Below are 21712 nucleotides of genomic sequence, written 5' to 3' on the forward strand. Positions count from 1 at the left end.
TGAACCAATCGTTTATTATTATCAATAGCAACTTGGTGATTGCTCAATTAATTTATTTATTTTCTTTCTTGGAACTTGTTTTATTTTCTTATCAAAAAACAGAGATCTCTTCATTCTAAGATAATAAAAAGAATTCTAAAAAAAAATAGAATTTATTTAAAATATATATCAAGAAAATATTTATACGAATGAAATAGTTAATGGTTTTATTTATTTATTCAATTTACTTATGAGTCAATAAATTAGGCATATTTAAAGAAAACTATTCAAAAGGACAAAAAAAAAAAAAAGATAATACAAGGGGGTCTCTATATAATTATAAAAACCTACAAGGATCGGTTTTCAATTAAAAAGAGAAATGGGTCGACATTGTAATTTAAGGAAGAAGAAAAGTGGGGCATTTATACCCTTACTACCACGCTCACTAGAACAGACTATTCCAACTTTTCCAATCCTGATATTTGCATGATCAAATTATATGCTCTGTGAGCCAACAATAAATATATTGAAATCCTCAAAGGTGCGAGCACTTATTTCTTTTTTATTTCTGTATTTTATGATCGCAATTTTGATGCTCTATTCCTAAATCAAGTTTCTTTTGTGTGTGTGTTCGTCGATGTATGATCCATTTCGTGATGATCGTGATTGATTTTTACTGTATTTATACCAATTTATTCCCTTTTTTCTGCTTAGATTTTGAAGTTTTTGGGATGAATTGAAACAAAATTCTCTGTTATTTCATTTCTCAATTTTGATTAATTATTTGTGATGTTGGGCTTTGATGATTATTAGCTTTTCGTTGAACTGACGTATGATCATTTTTTTTTTTTTAATTTATTGATCAATTTAGTGCCTGTGTTTACGAATTTCAAGTTTCTTGAGTAGGTGTGCTAAGTTGGTCTTCCTTTCGGGGAAAACAGAATCTTTGTACGGTTTTATCCCTTACTGTAGAGTTGGGTTAAGGGAATTTGGAGCTTCACTCCAAATGGAAACTTTTACAAGTACCAGTGATGTATAAAATGTAGATACGATATGCACTATCATATGTGATTTATGTTTCCTTTATTCTGTACGTATCGATGTGAATGTTTGTATTATGGTGGTTTTGATGCTGTTACTCCACTCTATTCGAGCATATATGGTGTTGGTTACTTTAATTTGAACTTGGTTGGTGATAAACATTTTTTTTTCTGTGCAGGAATGCTGATTATCACAAGTTAATTGCATATTCTTTATAGATAGGTGAAGCTGAGGAAAGTAACCTGGACACAAACACGATGAAGAATATTGGAAGTAGCAGCTTTTTGTCGATTATCAAAGATAATGGAATATATGGGATTGTTGGTGCTGTCATTTTTGCTGTGGTTATACCTATAGTCCTCGCCGTGGTACTTGGCGGAAAGAGAAAGTCGAAGCCGAGAGGAGTTCCAGTTCAAGTTGGTGGCGAGTCTGGTTTTGCAATGCGCAATGCTAGGTCAACCAAATTAGTTGAAGTTCCTTGGGAAGGGGCTACGACTTTGGCATCATTGTTTGAGCAGTCGTGTAAAAGGCATCAACAAGCAAAGTGTCTCGGGACAAGAAAGCTAATTGCTAAAGACTTTGTTACAGCTAGTGATGGGAGAAAATTTGAGAAGCTTCACTTGGGCGAGTACCAGTGGGAAACTTATAGCCAGATATTTGACCGTGTTTGCAACTTTGCTTCTGGTCTTCTTAAACTTGGCCATGATGTAGACACTCGTGCTGCCATTTTTTCTGAATCTCGAGCAGAGTGGTTAATCGCATTTCAGGTAATGTTTGCAAGTTTGGGTGAATTTATTTTTTTAAATTCTCATTTTCTTTTATTTAGTTTTTCCGTGGTCTTGATCTAATCTTACTTTTCTCGTTGGTTTCAGGGATTCTTCCGCCAGAACATCACTGTTGTTACCATTTATGCTTCTTTAGGAGACGATGCCCTAATTCACTCATTAAATGAGGTGGCCGTGATTTATCTCTTAAAGGGTTACTCTAGCTGTCATCCAGATTTATTTTTCTTGTTATTGTATTTCATAGAATTTATTTGCTTCCCTATTTCGGTTTTCTTTTCCGGTCAAGAATGAACAATTGACTACCATTTGAGATCAATTTTGTCGTAAAAACTCTAGAACTAACTAATGTTTACAAGTGTGTCTTGACAGACTCAAGTGTCAACCCTGGTTTGTGATTCCAAGCAATTAAAGAAGTTGGCTGCAATAAGTTCAAGCCTGCCAAGCATTAAACACATTATTTATTTTGACGATGAAGACTCTGCAAATGATGCCAGTGCTAACCAAAAGATTAGTGAATGGAAAATTTCCTCTTTTACGGAAGTGGAAGTACTTGGAAAAAATAATCCTGCTCAACCTAATCTGCCAATCAAGAAAGATATTGCTGTCATCATGTACACAAGTGGCAGTACAGGCCTCCCTAAGGTTTGATCCATATTTGTGTTCTGCACAAGAACTTGCATTCTTAAATGACCCATATTTTGTGCATAAATATAATGAATGATCTTTGGTGGAGATAAAAGAATCATACCTGTAAAATCTTCTTATGTATAGACTCAGCTGTTATTTATTTCGTATTCCAGCTTGCGTTCATCTACCTTCAAAGTGAAGAGATATCTACTAAAATTAGCTTGTATGTATATAAATTAATTTGGCCAATCATATGTTTTTAGTTGCATTTTCAACTCCAGTATAAAAGAGGTTATCCAGGCAACACTTGAGCAATTTCTTTGTTTGGATGAGATGGTTTTAGATTTTGAGCAATTTTATTTTTCACATCGTTACACATTCAAATTTGAATGCGGTTATAATTCATGCTTAGTATGTTTCGTCAACGGATCTCTAGTTCTACACTTTAACTCTTTTTCAAGAGAAGGGTTCTTTGCCGACATGGTTTTCATTGAAATTTGTAGGGTGTTATGATGAGTCATGGCAACATTGTAGCAACTGCAGCAGCAGTTATGACAGTGATCCCACAAATTGGAAACAAGGATCTCTATTTGGCATACTTGCCTCTAGCTCATGTGTTTGAGTTAGCTGCTGAGGTGACATGTTTATTCTAATCTTTTATTATTTTCTAGGATTAATATTATCACCATGGTAGTTCTAAGATATTTATTCCTACAGACTGTCATGTTAACTGCGGGGACTGGAATTGGCTATGGCTCGGCACTGACATTAACAGACACATCCAACAAAATAAAAAAGGGAACCAAGGGAGATGCTTCTATGTTACAGCCTACACTAATGGCAGCTGTTCCAGCTATACTTGACCGTGTTAGAGATGGAGTACTGAAGAAGGTTATTTATGCAGTGCACATATTAATATCATTAAAACACAGTAACAAGTTCTAAAAGACGAGAGACTTTAATATTTTTTTCACGTCTTAGGTTGACGAGAAAGGAGGTATTGTGAAGAAACTTTTCAACATCGCTTACAAGCGCCGTCTGGTCGCTATTCAAGGAAGCTGGTTTGGAGCGTGGGGTCTAGAAACTCTTTTGTGGGATGCACTTGTTTTTAAAAAGATAAGGTCTATTCTTGGAGGAGATATCCGATTTATGCTTTGTGGTGGAGCTCCTTTATCTGGAGATACACAAAGATTTATCAACATTTGCATGGGGTAAGCTTTCGACAGAATGAAGATGATAATTTATGCTTTGGATCAACACATGTGTTATATACATTAACTTTTTTGGTTTGCAGGGCTCCGATTGGTCAAGGATATGGCCTAACAGAAACATGTGCTGGAGCTGCTTTTTCAGAGGCGGATGACACTTCTGTTGGGCGTGTTGGCCCTCCTCTTCCTTGTTGCTACATTAAGGTATATTTCCTTTTGTAACATTTCCGTCCTAAGGGCGGGCTTCTAGTCAAACATATACCACCTGTAAGTAAAGATTCGAAGAAGATTATAAATACTGAAGGGGCATAGATGAAACTGCTTAGTCTTTGAATAATTGAAATATTTTTGTGGAAATGTGGTGCAGTTAGTTTCTTGGGAAGAAGGTGGCTACACAACCTCGGATAAGCCTTTGCCCCGAGGAGAGGTTGTTGTTGGTGGGGCCAGTGTGACTGCTGGCTACTATAATAATGACTTGAAAACTGAGGAAGTTTACAAGGTGCAAACTTGTTCTTCTAAGTAAATGCATATTGCAATTCTGCTGCCTATTTCATTTATAGTTACTGATTCTTCATTTTTGCTTTTGCATAATTATACAGGTTGATGAAAGTGGCATGCGTTGGTTCTACACTGGTGATATTGGAAGGTTTCATGCAGATGGATGCCTTGAGATTATTGACAGAAAGAAAGATATTGTCAAGCTTCAACATGGGGAATACGTCTCTCTTGGCAAGGTGGTTTCTTAATGTGATTTTTATCCCAAGTGTTGCCTGCCTGCATTAATTTTTCCCTCGAATTTTAACTCATTAAAGTTTGATGTTCTTCAAGGTTGAGGCTGCACTTATGTCGAGCAACTTCGTAGAGAATATCATGGTCCATGCAGATCCTTTCAACAACTTTTGTGTTGCCCTAATTGTGCCTTCACGCCAGTCCCTTGAAGAATGGGCAAATGAATCTGGAATTAAATACAATGATTTCTCCGAGTTGTGTGACAAAACCGAAGCTAAAAATGAGGTTCAGCAATCACTCATCAAGGTTTGTTCCCTGCCCGAATGAAAATATTTTTACATTTAGTATCCAACGCCCGCAATAAAAGCTGTAGGTAGTAAACTAGAAAGGGAAAAAAAAACGATCTTGTCTCTAAAATACTACAAAATATGATACGACTTTTGTTAAATTATGGACGTTATTGAGAAATCACACATAAATACCAAAATTTAATACTAGATCTAATATACATAACCAAACATCTTACTAACCAACTTCTTAATTAGTCGTTAGGGAATTAATATAATTCAATCTAATCCAAATTAATCCCAATCCATGTAGCCGAGCCGAACAAGGCGTTAGATTCTACTTATTGCTGCATGTTTCTTCTGTTGTAAATTATTTCTATCTGTCAATACTTTAAAGGAAGTATTATTGTTGTTCATTTCTTGTAATCGGTAGCTTGATGTAAGTTGGGAAATAAATAAAATAATACAGGCAGCAAAAACAGCAAAACTGGAGAAGTTTGAAATTCCGGCAAAGATCCATTTGCTGCCGGATCCATGGACACCAGAATCTGGGTTGGTTACTGCAGCTCTCAAATTGAAGAGGGAGCAATTGAAAGCCAAATTTAAAGATGAGCTCCAAAAGTTGTACAAGTGATGAAGTAATATTTTACATTTGATCTTTGTGCTGGCTGAGGAGAAGTTGTTCTCAATAATAATCCACGTCCTTTTTTTTTTGTTAAGAGAGAATTTTGTTTCTCCTCTATGTTGATTGTGTCGTTGTTGTACGTACACAGATGAAAGCAAACCTTTGTCGAATAATAACAACGATGTTTTGGTTGTTGTAAGAACCAAGTATTTCGTTACGGGTTTGATTTTTTTTTTGTTAATTCTCTTCTTCCATGGGTTTGATTGAGTATGTATTTTGTTCCCCATTTGGATTCAAATTAATTAAATCTCTTGTCTTGTGTCTCAACCAATATTTGATGAACGAATTTTGGTATCGATTTTTTTGTGACGACAATGGTAATGTATTTCATACTGCCGAAACTTCAGTAATAGTAGTGATTCAAGGGGTTGATTACGGTTGCCCTACCAAATCAACAACTTTTTATTTTCTCTGTCCAATCTCAGGCCTCTCTCTGATCCCAATATGTATTTATTTCAATATTTATTTATAGTGGATTCATCATTTCTCTTGCATTTAAAAAAAAAAAATTGAATATCATTTGAGTTCATCAATTTTGTAATTACTATGTGACCTATCAATTTGGACTCTGTGAATATCATTTGAGTTCATCAAATATTCAAATTATTGAAGCCACAAGCTCTTTTTTTTTTTTTTTTTTTTCTTCTTAATACTTGATTTTCACTTGGTTGAATAGTGACATTTAAGAAATTACATTTGATTCTAGTTTTTATTGATAAAAAAGGGAGTAAAGAAGATATTCTCTATTTCAAAACAAAATAAATAAATTTATCACTCGATACTTAGGTGGTGTTTGCAAAAACATTTAAAAATAGATTATGAGTTTTTTTCTCACATAATATGTTTTTAGGTGTTTGCATAAACAACTTTTGTTTTTGCTTCTCTTAAAATAAACAGTTTTAAGCTATAATTTATTAAAAATCCATGATCCTACTTTTTCTATTTAATATGATTTTCCGATAAATTTGCAAACAAACCCAACTTTTAAAAATAAGCATTCTAAATTAATTTAACTCACAATCCATAACTTCTACTTTTAAATAAGTTTTTGCAAACACGAGGCAGCTTAAAGAGGACCAAAATTGTATTGATTTGTTTTTTTTCTTTTCCTTTATGTTGGGCCTAATAATAGCCCAGTGGGAGTGTGAGCGGCAAAACGACACCGGATCGAAGCGAAGCGAAGCTCTTGCTTCTCCACATTCCCCTCTTTCTCTTTCTCCTTCTCATTCTCGAGCCAACAAGATTCTTAACTCAGGTCTCGATTCTTCTCCTTCCTCTTTACTCCTTTGCTTTTTTTTGTTTCTGAGAAATGCTGCTGACGAGTAATTTAATTTATGTTAAAGAATTGAAGGATAATTTACTTCAATTTCTACCATTTCTTGTTTTTCTAGTGATGATTTGAATTTGGTTTGGCGTGGGTCTGCTTAGAATAGAAACCAGAACCCGTCACTGTGATTTTTCATGTTTTTAGGGTTTATACTTCATTTTATTTATTGAATTTATGGTATCATCTTTGTTGAGATTACTTGTTTAAATCGTTTTTTCTGAATATTGAATCTCACTTTCAATTCTTGCACTGTAAGTAATGTCTATCGTATATTCGTATTACATGTTTATGGTTTCAGTGTGATGTGGCCCTATACATATTATTAGTTTCTCATTCAGCCAATCAGGTTACACGATACTTTGGAACGACAAGTGGTTTTTGTTAGCACTTTCTCTCATGCACAAATATAACGTTGTTGTTGCTTGCGTGTGTAGGATGAAGGTCCGTTCATCGGTAAAAAAGATGTGTGAATTTTGTAGGACAGTGAAGCGACGTGGACGCGTGTATGTCCTATGCACTGTTAATCCGAAGCACAAGCAGCGTCAAGGCCTCTCTTCATTTGCATATGAACCTCCACTACCCCCACTGTATGTTTCTTTCTCACCCCATATTTGAAGAAATTGTGTTTTGCATATTTATCTTCGAATGCTTAAAGGTGTAAGTTTTCGGCTTTCGTAATTTCATCGTACTACTATGTTGAGAAACGCAACTTGCAAATGTGGTATGCTTGTGCTAAGTTCATTTCTTTCATGGCCCTCTATAAACTGACAACATAGATTAATCTCCTATTTAGGAACTTCCAAAATCTTCTCCCGTTGTTTTAATGAAGTTGTCCAAGATGTTAATCACGAGGAATGGTTTCATGAATGACAAGTACTTGACACACACACACAAGACAAGTTATCCTGTCACTGTACTTGCACTTAAAATTCCCATTCCGACAAGTAAATAATATATCAACTTTACAGCAATACATCGATTCTTAAACATTCTTTTAGATTTGGAAAGCAGTACCATCTAAATTTTATCAGCTATCAGCCTTTATGCTTTTTACGTATTGATGTTCTATTTTTAGTCGCAAATATCTGTCCGAGTTGGGTTCTAGAGTTGTAATATTTTTGTGTGCAGGTCATTAGGGACAAGTTCGAAAGAGATGACGTCATCATCGGTGGAGAAAAGTGGTCTCCCATCTCTTATATCCCACAAGAATCAGACATTAACAGTGACACCGTGGTGGAGAGTTGGTCTTGTCTCTCGTCTCTTCAATCAGGGCTAGAACACCATCTCGTTTCTGCTTTTAATGGTTTCTTTAAACTTTTACCGAGTTAAATAAACAAGTTTTACCTAGTATCGGATGCTATTATTACTCTTCTAGAGTTCCCCTCAATTGTTTTACTATACAACAAATTTCATGGATGGATATTTTCTTACGATGTATCTCAAAGCCCGTTTCTTCTTTTTGTCTGATGAATGTCAAAACAGCATTTGGTTTTGTATTTAGTTTTCGTATGAATTGCGAGTTCTATAATGTCTGTCCTATGATCATTTTCTCGTTTAAGAAGCTCGAATCTTGAATGAAGAAGAGTATATTTTCCAGGATGCTGCCAATTTCGTGTTCAGCTTGATCAAAGAAACTTGTTCGAGCTCGATTCAATGAATAATCGAACCAAAACAATATCCGGAAAGAAAAAAAAGTAATGTATTCATCTATTCTCAATTTGTTTACATACATCACTACCAACAAATGCATAACCTATGTCGAACAACTTACAGTGACCAAATTATTCAGCTCTTGCATGAATCTAAACATAGACGAATGCACGAGATATATATATGGGTTTATACGGGCATCCTCTCAAATTTCAATTTCCTATTAACCCTTTTATAAGGGCCCAATAAATGAAAAAAGAATAAATAAAATAAATAAATCTGGGTATTTATCGAATTCAAATCATTTTCTCAAAGTTATCAAGTTCTTTCACCCTTTGCATGGATCTAACAAATAGAAGGAAGAAAAAACCTGCACATGAGATTTGATTAGAATAGTAATTATCACAAGGATGAATGGGAACAAGAAAACTATAACACAGACCTGCCATAGTAAACGAACCATTTGCAATCATTCGACTGCCTTGATTGACGAACATTGCGCCAATATTTAGGAGGGTGCCCCCTAATATTGTATATATGGTTCCCATCTGCAGTACCGTTGCCTTTTGAGCTGCTCTCTCCGACTGACAAAATTCAAATTATGCGTTTACATTATTCTTCTTATACATATCAAGAAATAGAGTTTTGATCGGACAGTAATATACTGTCGTCGACCAAAATATTCAACAGCTTGAGATATACACAAAAAATTAATTTGACCAGTGGCGGAGCGTGCATAGGGGTCTCATGGGGGCCATGGCCCCTCCACCACTTTCCAGACACAAGATTGTTTTATCTTGTAATAAGTAGAGCATAATTAATATGGCTCCTCCTAAGACAAAATTCTGGGTCCGGGTCCGTCACAGAATTCGACAGCCTCCGAGAAATAAAAAAACTCGAGAAAAAAAAAGTAAAAGAAAATAACCTCAAGGACACGAACACGGAGCTTTAAATCCCCAGATTCAAGTTGTTTTACAATGTCTTCTATCTGCTGGATTCGGTAAGGCATGGAGATTGTGTCCGATGTTGCCTGTTCAAACATTCACAACACATTAGTGTATTATAGTATTAGTATAAATCTAGGTATCTGGTATTTATAAAAAAAAGAGAAAAAAAAGAAAATGACAATATATTTGAAAAATAAGTAGCGAAATTGGAATGATATATATACAGTACATCATCAGCTTGTTTCTTCATTTCTTCAACAACTTGTGTCCCTGTACGCTGATTAAGTCTCTCAAATAAGAGTTCCTGTATTGCATGTAAAAATTGATTTAGAGTTAAAAATAGCTGCACAACAACTAATTATAATGTAGACAACCGAACCTGTGCGTACGGCGCAGCAATCTTAACGAATGAAAAATCTGGATCCAGAGTATAGCCAATGCCTACAACAGACCAACCTCGTTAAATCGTGCGAGAGAGAGAGAGAGAGAGAGAGAGAGAGAGAGAGAGAGAGAGAGAGAGAGAGAGAGAGAGAGAGAGAGAGAGAGAGAGAGAGAGAGAGAGAGATAGAGAGAGATAGAGAGAGAGAGCACCTTCGAGTGTTGAAAATGCCCTGACCACGAATGCAAAAGTGGCAGGAAATCGGAATGGCTGATCTGTTACTATTGCAAATAAATCCTGCAAACAAGTTTACTTTCAAGTTATATCCTGAAATAGAGAACATCAAAACGAAAAAGAAGAAAAGGAAAAAAGACACTGACTGAGTTCCTCGTACCTCACCGATTGCAGAAAAAGTTTTCTCCTGATCGGGTGTTTCACTTAACAGATTATCCAAGAAAAACTGTATTGATCTTCTTACCTGAAATGAATTTTAAATTTAAAATCCAGAAAACGGTTAAATGTTAGAGAAAGTAGAAAAAAGATGTGTAGTGAAGAAGAGCATACTGATAACATATCCCCTGTGGGCTGAAGCGCTCCAAGATCTACGAGATATTGCATAACCTGCATTTCCACCTTGCCTCAATGTTAGCTACTGCAATTTTAATGGTCGTCTCTCTTTCTACAACAACTATTTTATGCAAATTTCGTAAATGATAATAATAAAAAAAAAAAAAATCATAAGAAAGATGACCTTTTTAATATCCTTTTCGTAAACGGAGTAGAAAAGCTGTAAGAGGGTGTCCCTTGTTGAACTCTTAATCTCTCCCATCATACCAAAGTCATAGTAAATTATTGCTCCATCCCTATCTATAGCTACATTTCCTGGATGTGGATCAGCGTGAAAGAAACCATTCTTCAGTATCTGCAATATATATACAACAAATTCATTCTCAATCTTTTTACATCAACACCATAAACCGCGTTTTATTCGACAGTTCATTTTAAGAAGATAAGCTAACCTGGATTAAGAAGGCCTCAATTGCACGTGACGAAATTTTAGAACGATCATAACCCCGCGCATCTATCTTATCCAGCTGGTTTATCTTAATACCTTATTAAAATGGTAAAAAAAAAAATTCAAAGAATCTTAATTCACATGTGTATACAAGAAAATTCTTAATAGAGACACGAACGATATCCGATATCAAAGTATTACCTGGAACATACTCTAACGTTAGCACCTTAGTTGCTGTATATTCCCAGAAAACCACCTACATTATAATGAAAAAACCAAAAGCAATATAATAATCATATTCGAGAATTCAGTAAAGTAAAAGTCTCCGTAAAATATCAAGAATGTAATGAAATATTTACGGAAAGATATTTCTCATAGTTAAGATATGAGAGCAAGAAATTTAAAAGTACTTGAGGAGAAAACATACAGGTACTCGGACCCACTTTATATTGCGAAAATCCCGACGTAATCTATCAGCATTCTTTGCCTCCTGTATATAATCAATTTCTTCATACAAGATCCTGAAATTTCCATAAACATGACAAATAAGAATCACAAGCGGCCAAACGGGCTATTTATATATTATGAATGCACTCAAGATTGTATTTATATATCTTATTACTGGTCTTAAGTACATTTCCAGATTAACTCTTTAATCTTAAAATGGTTTCACAGCAGGGGAGATGCCAAAGCTGATTGTGAATGCCCGTTTTATTCAATTAAAATAATTAATTTACAGAAACCACTAATGATAATATTCTTCTAATACAACTTACTTGGCACATTCGTCGTATATCCCCATCCAATCCCTCGCTGGACCGCCTAGAGATTCACTTGTTTGGAACCATTGAGCAATTAGCTTGAAATTTTCTGAACAACGAGAAAGTTAGAAAAAGGAAGCAATTTATATGTGTGTGTGTGTGTGTGTGTGTGTATATATATATATAAGTTGTCAAAAGAGTGTAGATATTAGCTCACTAAGATCAATGTCAAAAAGTTTCTTGAGGCCTGGTCTTTGAACTTTGACGATTACCGTCTCTCCGTTTTGCAAGACAGCCCTGTGAACCTAACAATATGCGTCATAAACACAATCACAATCAAATGTTTACGGATGTATGTATTTAATTAGTAAAAACAAAAACGACAAGGCAACGAGGGGTAAAATAACACCTGACCAAGACTAGCAGCTGCAATTGGTTGGTCTTCGAACTCCTTGAACAACACATTAATCCCAGCTCCCAATTCCCTCTCGATTAAATTCTTCACTTTGACTGTTGAAAATGCAGGTACCCTATCCTGGTAAACACAATTTGACAAAAGTCGAGGAGCAAGACAAAGAAATTCATCATAAACAGTTACGACATATCAATGAACATAGTGTTTGTTACCTGCAGTTTCGAAAGCTCGTCGACATATTCTTTAGGAAATATATCAGATCTTGTTGATAATATTTGGCCGAGTTTGATCAGAGTGGGACCAAGTTGCAGCACACGTTCCCTTAACCATGAAGCCGTTTTCCGTCTTCTCTTTCTCTGATCAATTTTAATTGGATCTTAAGATATAAATATAGACATATATATAAACGAAGAAATGACGATACATAGTGCATGCTTAAGAAAGCAATGGTAATCAACCTGTTTCTCCTCAGTGAAGCCTCCTTCAGCAATGTACGTCCACTTTGAATCGTCGAATAGAATACGAACACGCAATGAAAAAACAGAGGACCACACATCAATAGTTCTTTGAGTGGAGTTATAGTTTTCGTTGGCCCAACTAAAACCTTCATCGGAGGGCAAAGCTTTTAGCCCTTCAATCGGCTGAAGCTGCTTAGGTTTAGGCATCGGAGATGCTAATAAAAGCGGAGTAGGGTTTCTCCTAACAAGTATTCCTCCGTTAACAAGTATTCCTCCATTAACATCATTCTTCTTTGCAGAGGATCCATTCACATTTTCGGGTAGCATTAGTTTTCGTCTTTCGGTCGTATTTACCATTTCAATAACCCTGCCGTGTCTACCCACTACAGCTGGCAACTCTCTCTCTTGCGTCTCGGCTTTGATCCTCCTAGTATGTATCTTCCTAGTTTTAAGGTGATGATTATTCCCATAGTTTTCGTTATACTTACAGTAGTTCGTCAATGAACCCGAGAAACTAAGGTTGTCGAGCGTGCGGCAACAGCAGCCGTGGGAAGCCAATATCGCCGCCATTTATCGAGGCCCAGCAAATCTGTAAAATCAATGGAAACTATCTGATTCAGTCATCCAAAACTTTTGCAAATGATCTCATCAGAATTCACAGTGTAGTGATGCAAGTTTCCTTTAAAATAATATATATATTTCATTTTCCCCAATTTTTTTAACAACAAACAAGTAATCTAATCAACAACCTCCATTTTCCCAGATCATCCAAAACCCTAATAACTCTATAGGCTAGAAAACCCCAAAAATTAATCATAAATTAGAATTCAAAAGCGAAAATTAACAAAAAAAAAAAAGTAGGCTTACAGTTGAATGGAAATTGGCGGTAGAGAAGAATCAGAAGAAGAATGAGAATGGAGAATCGCTCAGAACCCAGATTTGTTGAGAAAAGAATTTGTATTTGAAAAATGGGAAAAATGGGAGTGCCACTTTCTTCAACTGCCATATTGTTTGACACTCAAACAGTATTCAGCAATTTAAACATGCCGGAAACAAACTATAGAAAATGACAGGTAACGTGCACCTTTTTTTCTTTTTAAATAATTTTATTGTTGTTGTGCTTAATATTATGTAGAGGTCCTTAATATTATTATATAGAGTAGGTTTGTTTTTTCTTCAATTTTTTTTTTAAACCAAACACTTGCACTATATATTTTAATTCCACTTTGCACCCTTGAAATATACCATTTTGGCACTTTGCACCCTCGAAACAAATTAATAGCACTTTGCACCCTCGAAATACAATAAATCAGGCATAATGCACCCCAAATGAATTTTTAAAGCTAAAAAATGTAATTTAATATTTTTAGTGATATTTTTTTTAGGATGTCAAATGTCAAATATTTTTTTTATTCATCAATCAATTTGAAACTATAAAGTTCAAAAATAAAAATAAATTTTATCTATATATTAATTTTTTATTTATTTATCAAATATCAAATATTTTACAGAAAAAAATCATTCAACTATTCTGTTTTCAAGTAATCTGAAAGTCATATTTTCTTCCAAGTATTTTCACCTAATATTTTCAAACAGTTACATAAAAGCTCCATCAATCGAATAATTTAGTGATAAAAACTTATTTTTTATTTTTTCTTTTGTAAGAAAATGTAGGTGTTTTAAATAATCCGGTGTAATTTTTATTTTTTCGCACTTTGTCCGCTCGAAATTAGGTTGGAGGTTCAAGAAAATAACAATTTATTTTTTTATTTTGCACCCCGAAAAAAAATACCAATGAAAAATGAAATTGCCTTTATTATTCAATTCAGGGTGCATTGTGAATGATTTATTGTGTTTTGAGGGTGCAAAGTGCTATTAATTTGTTTCGAGGGTGCAAAGTGCCAAAATGGTATATTTCAAGGGTGCAAAGTGGAATTAAGCCCTATATATTTGTACAAATAGCAATTCACTTACAACACATATACAAGTGGTCCGTGGATGCGTGTTATTATATATATAGATCAATGGTGAATGATTACTCAATGTATTTCATCAGGTGGTAGCATCTACGCATCTACAAAATCGTAATTTGATTTGTATAGATGTTCAATTCGCACAGTTGCAATGTCGAGGGATTATCGATTAACATGTATAAGTTGTCTCTTAATATGCTGGATAAACATTTTACTTTCTTTAATAATAAGTTAATAACTATGTTATATTATACATCCTAAAACAATCTAGAAATTGAAATTAAATTCATCATAATTGAAGGTACATATAGGTAATTATTTGATCGTAAAACACTAATATCACTTGAATCTTGTTTAGAGGGTGAAACTATCAAAATTCAACTAATGTATTTAAATCTTAATTAGGGTTTGATCGAAAGTTGTAAGTAGGTTGGTTGTCGGCATTTACTTGAAGCTCCCATAACTAATGGACCATTAATCACATCATTTGCATGTGACCTAATCTTGGAATGAAGAATTGGCATGCAAACAATATGAATGAATTGTTGGTGTAGCAATAAACAATATTTGGAAGCCAAGGGGTGGGTTTAATTTATATTTGTATGGGATTATGTGATATTCCATGGTTTTTTTTTCTAACACAATTCTTAGATCACTTAAAAAACAACATAAGTTCTCGATCGTGACTGCCCGTCCCGTATAACAACTGTAAATAAAAATAAAAATTGGACATCTAGTTGGGTTCGTGTTAATCAGCACGAACTTAATGCATTGGGTTTTTGTTGAACAACACGAACTCTACAAATTTTTTGTTGAGTTTGTCATGAACTCAGTGTATTGAGTTTCCCACATTCTTTTTTTGTTTTTTCAATATATATATATATATATATATATATATATATATATATATATATATATATATATATATATATATATATATATATATATATATGATGCTAATTACTTAGATCACCTGAGGTAGTGTAGAAAACGAACTGCGAGAGCAAAGTGGATCAGTAGCTTGACAACTTGATGATCCTGAGGTACCTGCGAATCATAGTACACGTGAAGAAACCCCTCCGACGCTCAAGTCAGACGTGCAGATAGTGGAAATAGTCCAGAGAATACATTTAATAGTATTGCTCAGATAATAGGACGTACCTTAAGGAATGAGTTCAAACCTTTATTTATAGATTAGTTGAGATTGTCGGGCCCAAACCTTACTTGTAGGTGATTGGGCCTCGGTGATAGTGATCTTCGATATTGGGCTCGTGGCCCAGTAAATAAATAATTTGTAGGCCCATTGAGTTGGGCCAATTAGGCATATCAAAAAAAAAAAAAAAAAAAAATATATATATATATATATATATATATATATATAAAAAAAAATGTAAATTTACATAAATAAATAATGGTGTAATTAAATAAATTTCATTGTTAATTTTTTTTTTGTTAAAATTTAATTACAAATTAAACCATACAGCCAAATACGAATGCTTAAATAATTATACATCATATTTGTTTCATTAAAATACGTAAATATGATTTATCAAAATTAGGGAAAACTTATTTGCAACTAAGAAAAAAATTATCTATATAATATATAAAAGTTGAATTCCATAGCTAATTGATTGACATTTGGCAATTTCAATTGATGATATGTCATCAATTTCATCCCAAGTGGCAAATTGATTGGTGGAAATAAATTATCAAAAAACATGTCATCATTTTCCAAAATTAAAGGTAATTAAATATATTTAATTGTTTAATTAATATATTTATATCCTACCATTTATAAAATGCTCCAAATATATCAACTTTCTTAGAAACCCTAAATAAATTTATTTTTGAATTTAATTTTATAATTAATTTAATTTTAATTTAGTTAAATTCGATTTAAAATCTTCCCTTATTATAATTGCATGGTTGGTGATGTTACGAATTTTTTTAATTTTAATTCATAAATTTGGATTTATATTAAAAAAATACTACAGAATAAATTATTTGATATTATACATTTTACATGAACATGACTAGAGAATATGTATTTTTTTACTAATTTAATATTATATATTAATAATATCAGCAAAAAAGAAAGATACATGTTTGAATTTACTATCTTGCAAAAATTGACAGTATTTGTTATGATATGTGTAGAGTAATGTACTCCCAATTATTTACCATATTGAAAATTATACTAAATGAATTTCATGTTATTATTTAAATAATTATTTTTTCTTCACTGAATCCATGTGACAATAAATTTTACGATTGATTTAACTTTTTAAATTATATACTAATTAAAATATAAATTTTACCATGATTGTTTGTTCTAATAAATTGAATAACCTAAGTTAAGTTTAATCAATCGATAAAAAAAACGAATTGATTTTATATATTTCAAAATATAATAATTCTAAATCTTTGGTATTAAATTCGTTTATCCACTTTATTTAATGGCTAACATTAAGAATATCAATTGTTTTGTTTAAAATGTATAATGATCGTATATACTATATATTTTATTCCACTAATAAGTACTTCATTATAACTCTAATAAATATAATTAAGTAAATATCTATAGCAACTCCAACCCAAAAGTATCAAAATGAGTTTGCGAATATTTATGTGCTATTTAATATTTTATTTTGATATTTATCTAAATGTATTTGCTCCAACCATAAGTATAAAATAGTTGTTAATTAAATATATCTAATTGCCACATGTTATTTTCTAAATGGACACTGAGGTGATTAAATTCATAACTCATGTTTGATATTTTATTTCTGCACGGTTGCATAATGTATTTTTACATTCTGTAAGAGGAAATATCAAAATACCTCATTTCATGATAACTCTATTAGAATTAAAAATTATTATTTTGGAGTATAAAAATGGTGGTTAAATGTTTTGATAGCTCATTTAATAATCCCACTCGAAGTGCTCTTGTCGTAAATAGTTTATATTAATAATTCCCCTAATGTTTGTTTCCGTCTTACATCGACCCCCTTATAGTATGATTTTTCAAGGAATTTTTTTATTACGTGGAATATTCCAATAATGCTTATTATACCCTACACACACGACATTTCTTTATGGTACTTTTTAAAGACAAAAATTACCCTCATGTGAACTTTACATGAAATCTTTATTCTTCTTGAATAACACTTTCACAAATTTTTATTATTACCATGACCACCCGTGTGGGTAATTTTTCAGTTTAAAAAGTACGGTAAAAGAAATGTCACGTCTGCAAGGGTAGACTCCATATTTTTTGGGACATTCACTACACCAAAAAAGCTATTTCCTAACAGATATATCCGTTAGAAACATTTAATGTAATGGCGAAATTCCGTTAGAAAAATGGCGTTAGAAATTTAAGGTCTAAAATTTCTAACGGACATAAACCGTTGGTAAAATTATCCAAATCCGTTAGAAAAATAAATAGTTCTAACAGTTGTATCCGTTAGAAACGTGACTGTAACTGTTGTTAATTGTAACGTTCTAGCAAAATTCCTAACGGATATAACTGTTAGTATTCTTTTGGCAAATTATTAAAAAAAAATATTACCATTTTCAAGAAAATGGTAATATTATTAATATTATAAATAACTGAATTTAACAAATGTTATTGAAATCCTACGTATTTCATACATAACATGTATTAGTAAAATACATTAAATGTATTCCCCAAACACCAAAAACAAAAACACGAATACAATAACCTACTTCATGAAAATTAATTTCAAGTGTCCCTTCTGCATCATCTTCCAGAAACTCTTAAGTCGGTTGGAAAGCCATCTTTCCGAGAGTACTTCCAACGCTCATCTCTCGCTGAGCTGATCCCAAATCCTAGAGCTCTTATTTCCTCAATTTGTTCACCATGGTAAATTTCATTGTTAAAAGACTTTGTCTCTTCCACGTTATACCCTGATTAAAATAGCATTATAATCAATATATAATTGGAAAGTCAATCAGTGATGAATCAGATAATATCAATCAGTGATGAATCAGATATTACTTGAATGTTATGAAGTCGCACCAAGTACCCAAGAATGAAAAGACACACAAGCCGAAAATCACATAATCAATACCTACATACAAAAGGAAATAAGGTAATATGAAGCTTCATAGTATATCGTGCAGTATGATATTCAACATGGTTTCATCAATGGGGTATATCTGATAAAGTACCATAAAAAGTACATACCAACAAAATTTTCGTGAACTCCTTTCAGCATGCAATGTTCCTCAAAGCTGCAAAGTATTGATTTATACAAATCCTTAGAGAAAATCCTTAGAGAAGAAAGCTTTAGTACAAGATCTTCTAGAATACTTACTACTGGGATCTGATGTGAAGATCTACCCAAGTTCGTGCAACTTCCATGAAACCATAAAGATTTATTTCATACCAAAAAATAAAATAAAAAATAAAAAATGCACATAAAACCAAAAAGATAAATCATTTGTTAAAATTACCTTGGTCAGTGAACTCCACAAAAGCAAAACAAAGAACGAAATTTCGGTCTCCACATACACGGCAATCTACAACCTTTCCATAAATAAATAAATAAAAAAAATGAGAACACACTAGCTAAGATACCGTAGATCAGGAGGACATAAGATCATGCCCTTCTGTACAAAGAGCAAACAATCACCTGTCCACAGCCGAGGAATAAGACGTCCAACTTCTCCTCTGTCATCTACTCCATTACAAGCAAAAGTAATTAAAGATCATCTCTACCTTAATGTGGCTAACCAAAACCTCTCAAAATAGAACAAGTTTGAAGCAATATTTGAAATGTAGATGAAGACACCTAAATGCAATATAATTAACTCGAAGTTAGACAAAATCTGAACAACAGTCTACTTCCATAGATTTTCAAAGTGAAGCAAGCATATACATTTATAGATGATTAACCCGAAGAATATAACATTTTCCATAAGAGATAACTATCCTGAAGAGTGAAGCATCTTTACTCTACCAACAACATCAGGCCTATCGATAGTGACTTGTCTTTCAAATATAAAACTTCTAACTAAATTATTATTGAATACAATGTAATTGTTCAAATAAAAATCACAAGGGTTATTCAAAGAAATTAAGTGCCATAATATGGAGAGAAAAAATATTGTCATGGCTAGTTAATTCAAAATGGGGAGCAGTAAATCTCAAGTCATGTCCAATCACCTTGTATACCTAGTTAAGGTAACAACTTTAACACAATGCAAATCTTTCCACTCATGAGAATGTGTTCTGAGGATATCTAGAGTCTTCTCCTTGAGATAAGGCCCACAAATTATATTGCCTACATAATCGATGGAGAAAACTCAAACTCCCCTAAATCTAATACAAATAAATGAATATTTATTTACCCACATAGCCAAATATATTAGAAATCTTACACTTGAAAGCAAATTCATACAACCTGTGCCGACCAGCCTTGTATCTCCACTCGTATAGCAGATTTAAGAAAAACCTAGAGGACAAAATATTATATATTTTCTGAAGTAATACAGTTAGTCCCATAAAACGCAAAACACACCAAAAAAATCAATTTTAATTTTGTAAACGATAAAACAAAGAGGCACCCATGAAAAATATCACAACTAAAAAGGGGTATCAGTACCCAATGTGTGTTTTAGGTTGCTAAAATAACCGAAATATATAGAGCAATGGTGAAAGAAATCGCAAATACATATGACAATAAACATTAGAGATGAATAAAAACCCTAAATAAATTAAAACTTCGCTTAATTTTAAAAACAAAATCAAATCTAGGGTTTATTCTGCAAAAAACCTAAAATGCGAATATAACTGGAAGAAAGCGAATACCTGAAATATTGGAGGTCTTTGCAGCGGCGACGAAGGCAGTGGTAACGGCGACAGCGGCGGTAGCGGCGACGGCAGTGGTAGCGGCGGTAGCGGCGACGGCGACGGTAGCGGCGAAGGCGGCGGTAGCGGCGACGGCGACGGTTGAAGGAGAAGATTGCAAACAATGGCAGCCAAAAAAGGCCATCGAAGGTGGAAATTAGGGAAAGGGGAAATTATAAAAAGAAAATGGAGAAGACAATAAAAGGTAAAAGAGAAACGGAGAAGAGAAGTATAAGAGATGAAAGAAACTGATTTAATTTAATTAAATATTATACTATTTGGATAATCATAGGACTCACGGACATTTGCCGTTAGAATTATTATTAAACTTTCACAATTTTAAGAAAAAACAATATATTATTAATTGTAACGAATATATTTAATTCTAACGGATAATATCCGTTAGTAATTACTAACGAATATATCTGTTAGAAATTACAAATTTGTGGCGTTAGAAAATGTCCATTTTGGTGTAGTGATTACATGGAATAAAAAAGATTCCGTAAAAAAATCTTACCATAAGGGGGTCGTGTAAGACAGAAACAAACATCAGGGGGATTTTGGTAACCACCGATAAGTGGGGGTGTTTTCTGTAATTTAGCCTGTATCTTATAACAATCATTATTGTCCTTTTACGTCTTAACGTTTGCTTATACCCTTATAATATTTTAAATAATTTTAATGTTAATTTGATAATATAATTAAATATTAATTTCTAATATATTTAATATGTGTTTTTTCTGGTTCAGCTACCTCACATAAGAAATTTATATAAATGTTCGAGATTGAATATAATTGTTTTTTTATACTACATAATAGATCATTGCAAAAAAAATTGTTACAAAATCAGAATTTGTGATTAGTATTAGTATTAGAATTATAATTATAATTTAGATTCCTTGAATTAGTATTAGTATTAATACTAGAAATAGAATTCAGATTGTAATTAGGATTAATATTATATTAGGATTATGATTAATATTAGTATTAGAATTATAATTAAGATTATGATTATGCTTAGTACGATAATTAGTGACATGCATTAGTATTAGGATTATGATTAGCATTAGGATTGGGATTAGAATTATAATTAAGATTAGAATTAGAATTATAATTAGCATTAGCATTAGCATTAGCATTTATTAGTATTAAAATTTTTAGGCGTATGATTAGTGTTAGGAATAGAATTATGATTAGGATTACGATTAGAAATATGATTAGTGTTATGAATAGAATTAGGAATACGATAAGGATTTGGATAATATTATAATTACAATCATAATTAGTATTAGCATAATAATTAGCATATCTATATTAGCATTAGCATCAAAATTAGTATTAGCATTATCATTAACAATATTAACATATTAGTATTAGTAATAGTATTAATAATATTAGTATTAATATCGGTATTAGTAATAGTATTAGTATTGGTATTAGTATTAGTATTAGTATTAGTATTAGTATTAGTATATTAGTATTAGTTTTAGTATTAATATTAGTATCAGTATTAGTATTAGTATTAGTATTAGTATTAGTATTAGTATTAGTATTAGTATTAGTATTAGTAT

General features: G+C 32.6%; 4 protein-coding genes across 10 annotated transcripts; 2 read left to right on the forward strand and 2 right to left on the reverse strand.

Moving 5' to 3' along the window:
* Positions 1 to 208: 208 nt before the first annotated feature.
* Positions 209 to 5515, forward strand: LACS8 (AMP-dependent synthetase and ligase family protein). Of its 5 annotated transcripts, none has more exons than XM_012974695.2 (12): positions 209 to 520; positions 1199 to 1787; positions 1893 to 1973; positions 2175 to 2447; positions 2936 to 3067; positions 3150 to 3323; positions 3414 to 3643; positions 3727 to 3844; positions 4008 to 4139; positions 4240 to 4374; positions 4469 to 4675; positions 5126 to 5515. In XM_012974695.2, exons 2-12 carry the CDS (start codon positions 1278 to 1280, stop codon positions 5288 to 5290), a joined length of 2157 nt encoding a protein of 718 aa, XP_012830149.2. In that variant the 5' UTR covers positions 209 to 520; positions 1199 to 1277; the 3' UTR covers positions 5291 to 5515. The 5 variants fall into 5 exon arrangements, with proteins under 5 accessions (XP_012830149.2, XP_012830148.2, XP_012830150.2 ...); XM_012974694.2 differs by having other exon boundaries at positions 361 to 520; positions 1239 to 1787; XM_012974696.2 differs by lacking the exon at positions 209 to 520 and adding an exon at positions 539 to 618.
* Positions 5516 to 6467: 952 nt separating this feature from the next.
* Positions 6468 to 8160, forward strand: LOC105951290 (Ribosomal protein L36). Its single transcript, XM_088821981.1, has 3 exons — positions 6468 to 6596; positions 7103 to 7255; positions 7797 to 8160. The coding sequence occupies exons 2-3, from the start codon at positions 7104 to 7106 to the stop codon at positions 7942 to 7944; spliced, it is 300 nt and encodes a 99-aa protein (XP_088678107.1). The 5' UTR covers positions 6468 to 6596; position 7103; the 3' UTR covers positions 7945 to 8160.
* A 189-nt stretch (positions 8161 to 8349) lies between these two features.
* Positions 8350 to 14278, reverse strand: LOC105964295 (protein ACTIVITY OF BC1 COMPLEX KINASE 7, chloroplastic). Its single transcript, XM_088821980.1, has 19 exons — positions 14235 to 14278; positions 13161 to 13499; positions 12294 to 12882; positions 12048 to 12191; positions 11830 to 11955; positions 11638 to 11725; positions 11436 to 11529; positions 11087 to 11180; positions 10861 to 10915; positions 10664 to 10755; positions 10396 to 10566; positions 10209 to 10265; positions 10039 to 10122; positions 9857 to 9941; positions 9645 to 9706; positions 9495 to 9569; positions 9244 to 9348; positions 8761 to 8902; positions 8350 to 8688 (listed from the first exon to the last, which is right to left on the reverse strand). Exons 3-19 carry the CDS (start codon positions 12861 to 12863, stop codon positions 8615 to 8617), a joined length of 2118 nt encoding a protein of 705 aa, XP_088678106.1. The 5' UTR covers positions 12864 to 12882; positions 13161 to 13499; positions 14235 to 14278; the 3' UTR covers positions 8350 to 8614.
* A 3578-nt stretch (positions 14279 to 17856) lies between these two features.
* LOC105970758 (polyadenylate-binding protein-interacting protein 12-like) lies at positions 17857 to 20236 on the reverse strand. 3 transcript variants are annotated; one of them, XR_016033177.1, is made up of 7 exons: positions 20103 to 20236; positions 19467 to 19746; positions 18746 to 19033; positions 18607 to 18646; positions 18477 to 18523; positions 18288 to 18360; positions 17857 to 18196 (listed from the first exon to the last, which is right to left on the reverse strand). XR_016033177.1 is itself a non-coding variant. In XM_088821983.1 (7 exons), exons 2-7 carry the CDS (start codon positions 18967 to 18969, stop codon positions 18190 to 18192), a joined length of 285 nt encoding a protein of 94 aa, XP_088678109.1. In that variant the 5' UTR covers positions 18970 to 19033; positions 19467 to 19587; the 3' UTR covers positions 17863 to 18189. The 3 variants fall into 3 exon arrangements, 2 of the variants coding, with proteins under 2 accessions (XP_088678109.1, XP_088678108.1); XM_088821983.1 differs by lacking the exon at positions 20103 to 20236 and having other exon boundaries at positions 17863 to 18196; positions 18746 to 18818; positions 18925 to 19033; positions 19467 to 19587; XM_088821982.1 differs by lacking the exon at positions 20103 to 20236 and having other exon boundaries at positions 17863 to 18196; positions 18746 to 18818; positions 18925 to 19033; positions 19458 to 19587.
* Positions 20237 to 21712: the final 1476 nt, after the last annotated feature.

The sequence above is a fragment of the Erythranthe guttata genome, chromosome 8 (genome assembly GCF_056151865.1).
Source record: "Erythranthe guttata isolate IM_541 chromosome 8, IM_541, whole genome shotgun sequence".
NCBI classification, from domain to species: Eukaryota; Viridiplantae; Streptophyta; class Magnoliopsida; order Lamiales; family Phrymaceae; genus Erythranthe; species Erythranthe guttata.

Coding starts and splice junctions, on each gene's coding strand:
- LACS8 (XM_012974694.2), top strand. CDS start 479: ATGCTCTGTGAGCCAACAATAAATATATTGAAATCCTCAAAG. Junction 521..1,238: donor ATATATTGAAATCCTCAAAG/GTGCGAGCACTT, acceptor TATTCTTTATAG/ATAGGTGAAGCTGAGGAAAG. Junction 3,644..3,726: donor TTTATCAACATTTGCATGGG/GTAAGCTTTCGA, acceptor TTTGGTTTGCAG/GGCTCCGATTGGTCAAGGAT.
- LOC105951290 (XM_088821981.1), top strand. CDS start 7,104: ATGAAGGTCCGTTCATCGGTAAAAAAGATGTGTGAATTTTGTAGGACA. Junction 7,256..7,796: donor GAACCTCCACTACCCCCACT/GTATGTTTCTTT, acceptor TTTTGTGTGCAG/GTCATTAGGGACAAGTTCGA.
- LOC105964295 (XM_088821980.1), bottom strand. CDS start 12,863: ATGGCGGCGATATTGGCTTCCCACGGCTGCTGTTGCCGCACGCTCGAC. Junction 12,192..12,293: donor GCTTCACTGAGGAGAAACAG/GTTGATTACCAT, acceptor AAAATTGATCAG/AGAAAGAGAAGACGGAAAAC. Junction 10,567..10,663: donor TTGAGGCCTTCTTAATCCAG/GTTAGCTTATCT, acceptor TATATATTGCAG/ATACTGAAGAATGGTTTCTT.
- LOC105970758 (XM_088821983.1), bottom strand. CDS start 18,969: ATGACAGAGGAGAAGTTGGACGTCTTATTCCTCGGCTGTGGACAG. Junction 18,819..18,924: donor TATTCCTCGGCTGTGGACAG/GTGATTGTTTGC, acceptor ATTTATGGAAAG/GTTGTAGATTGCCGTGTATG. Junction 18,361..18,476: donor AGTTCACGAAAATTTTGTTG/GTATGTACTTTT, acceptor TTTTGTATGTAG/GTATTGATTATGTGATTTTC.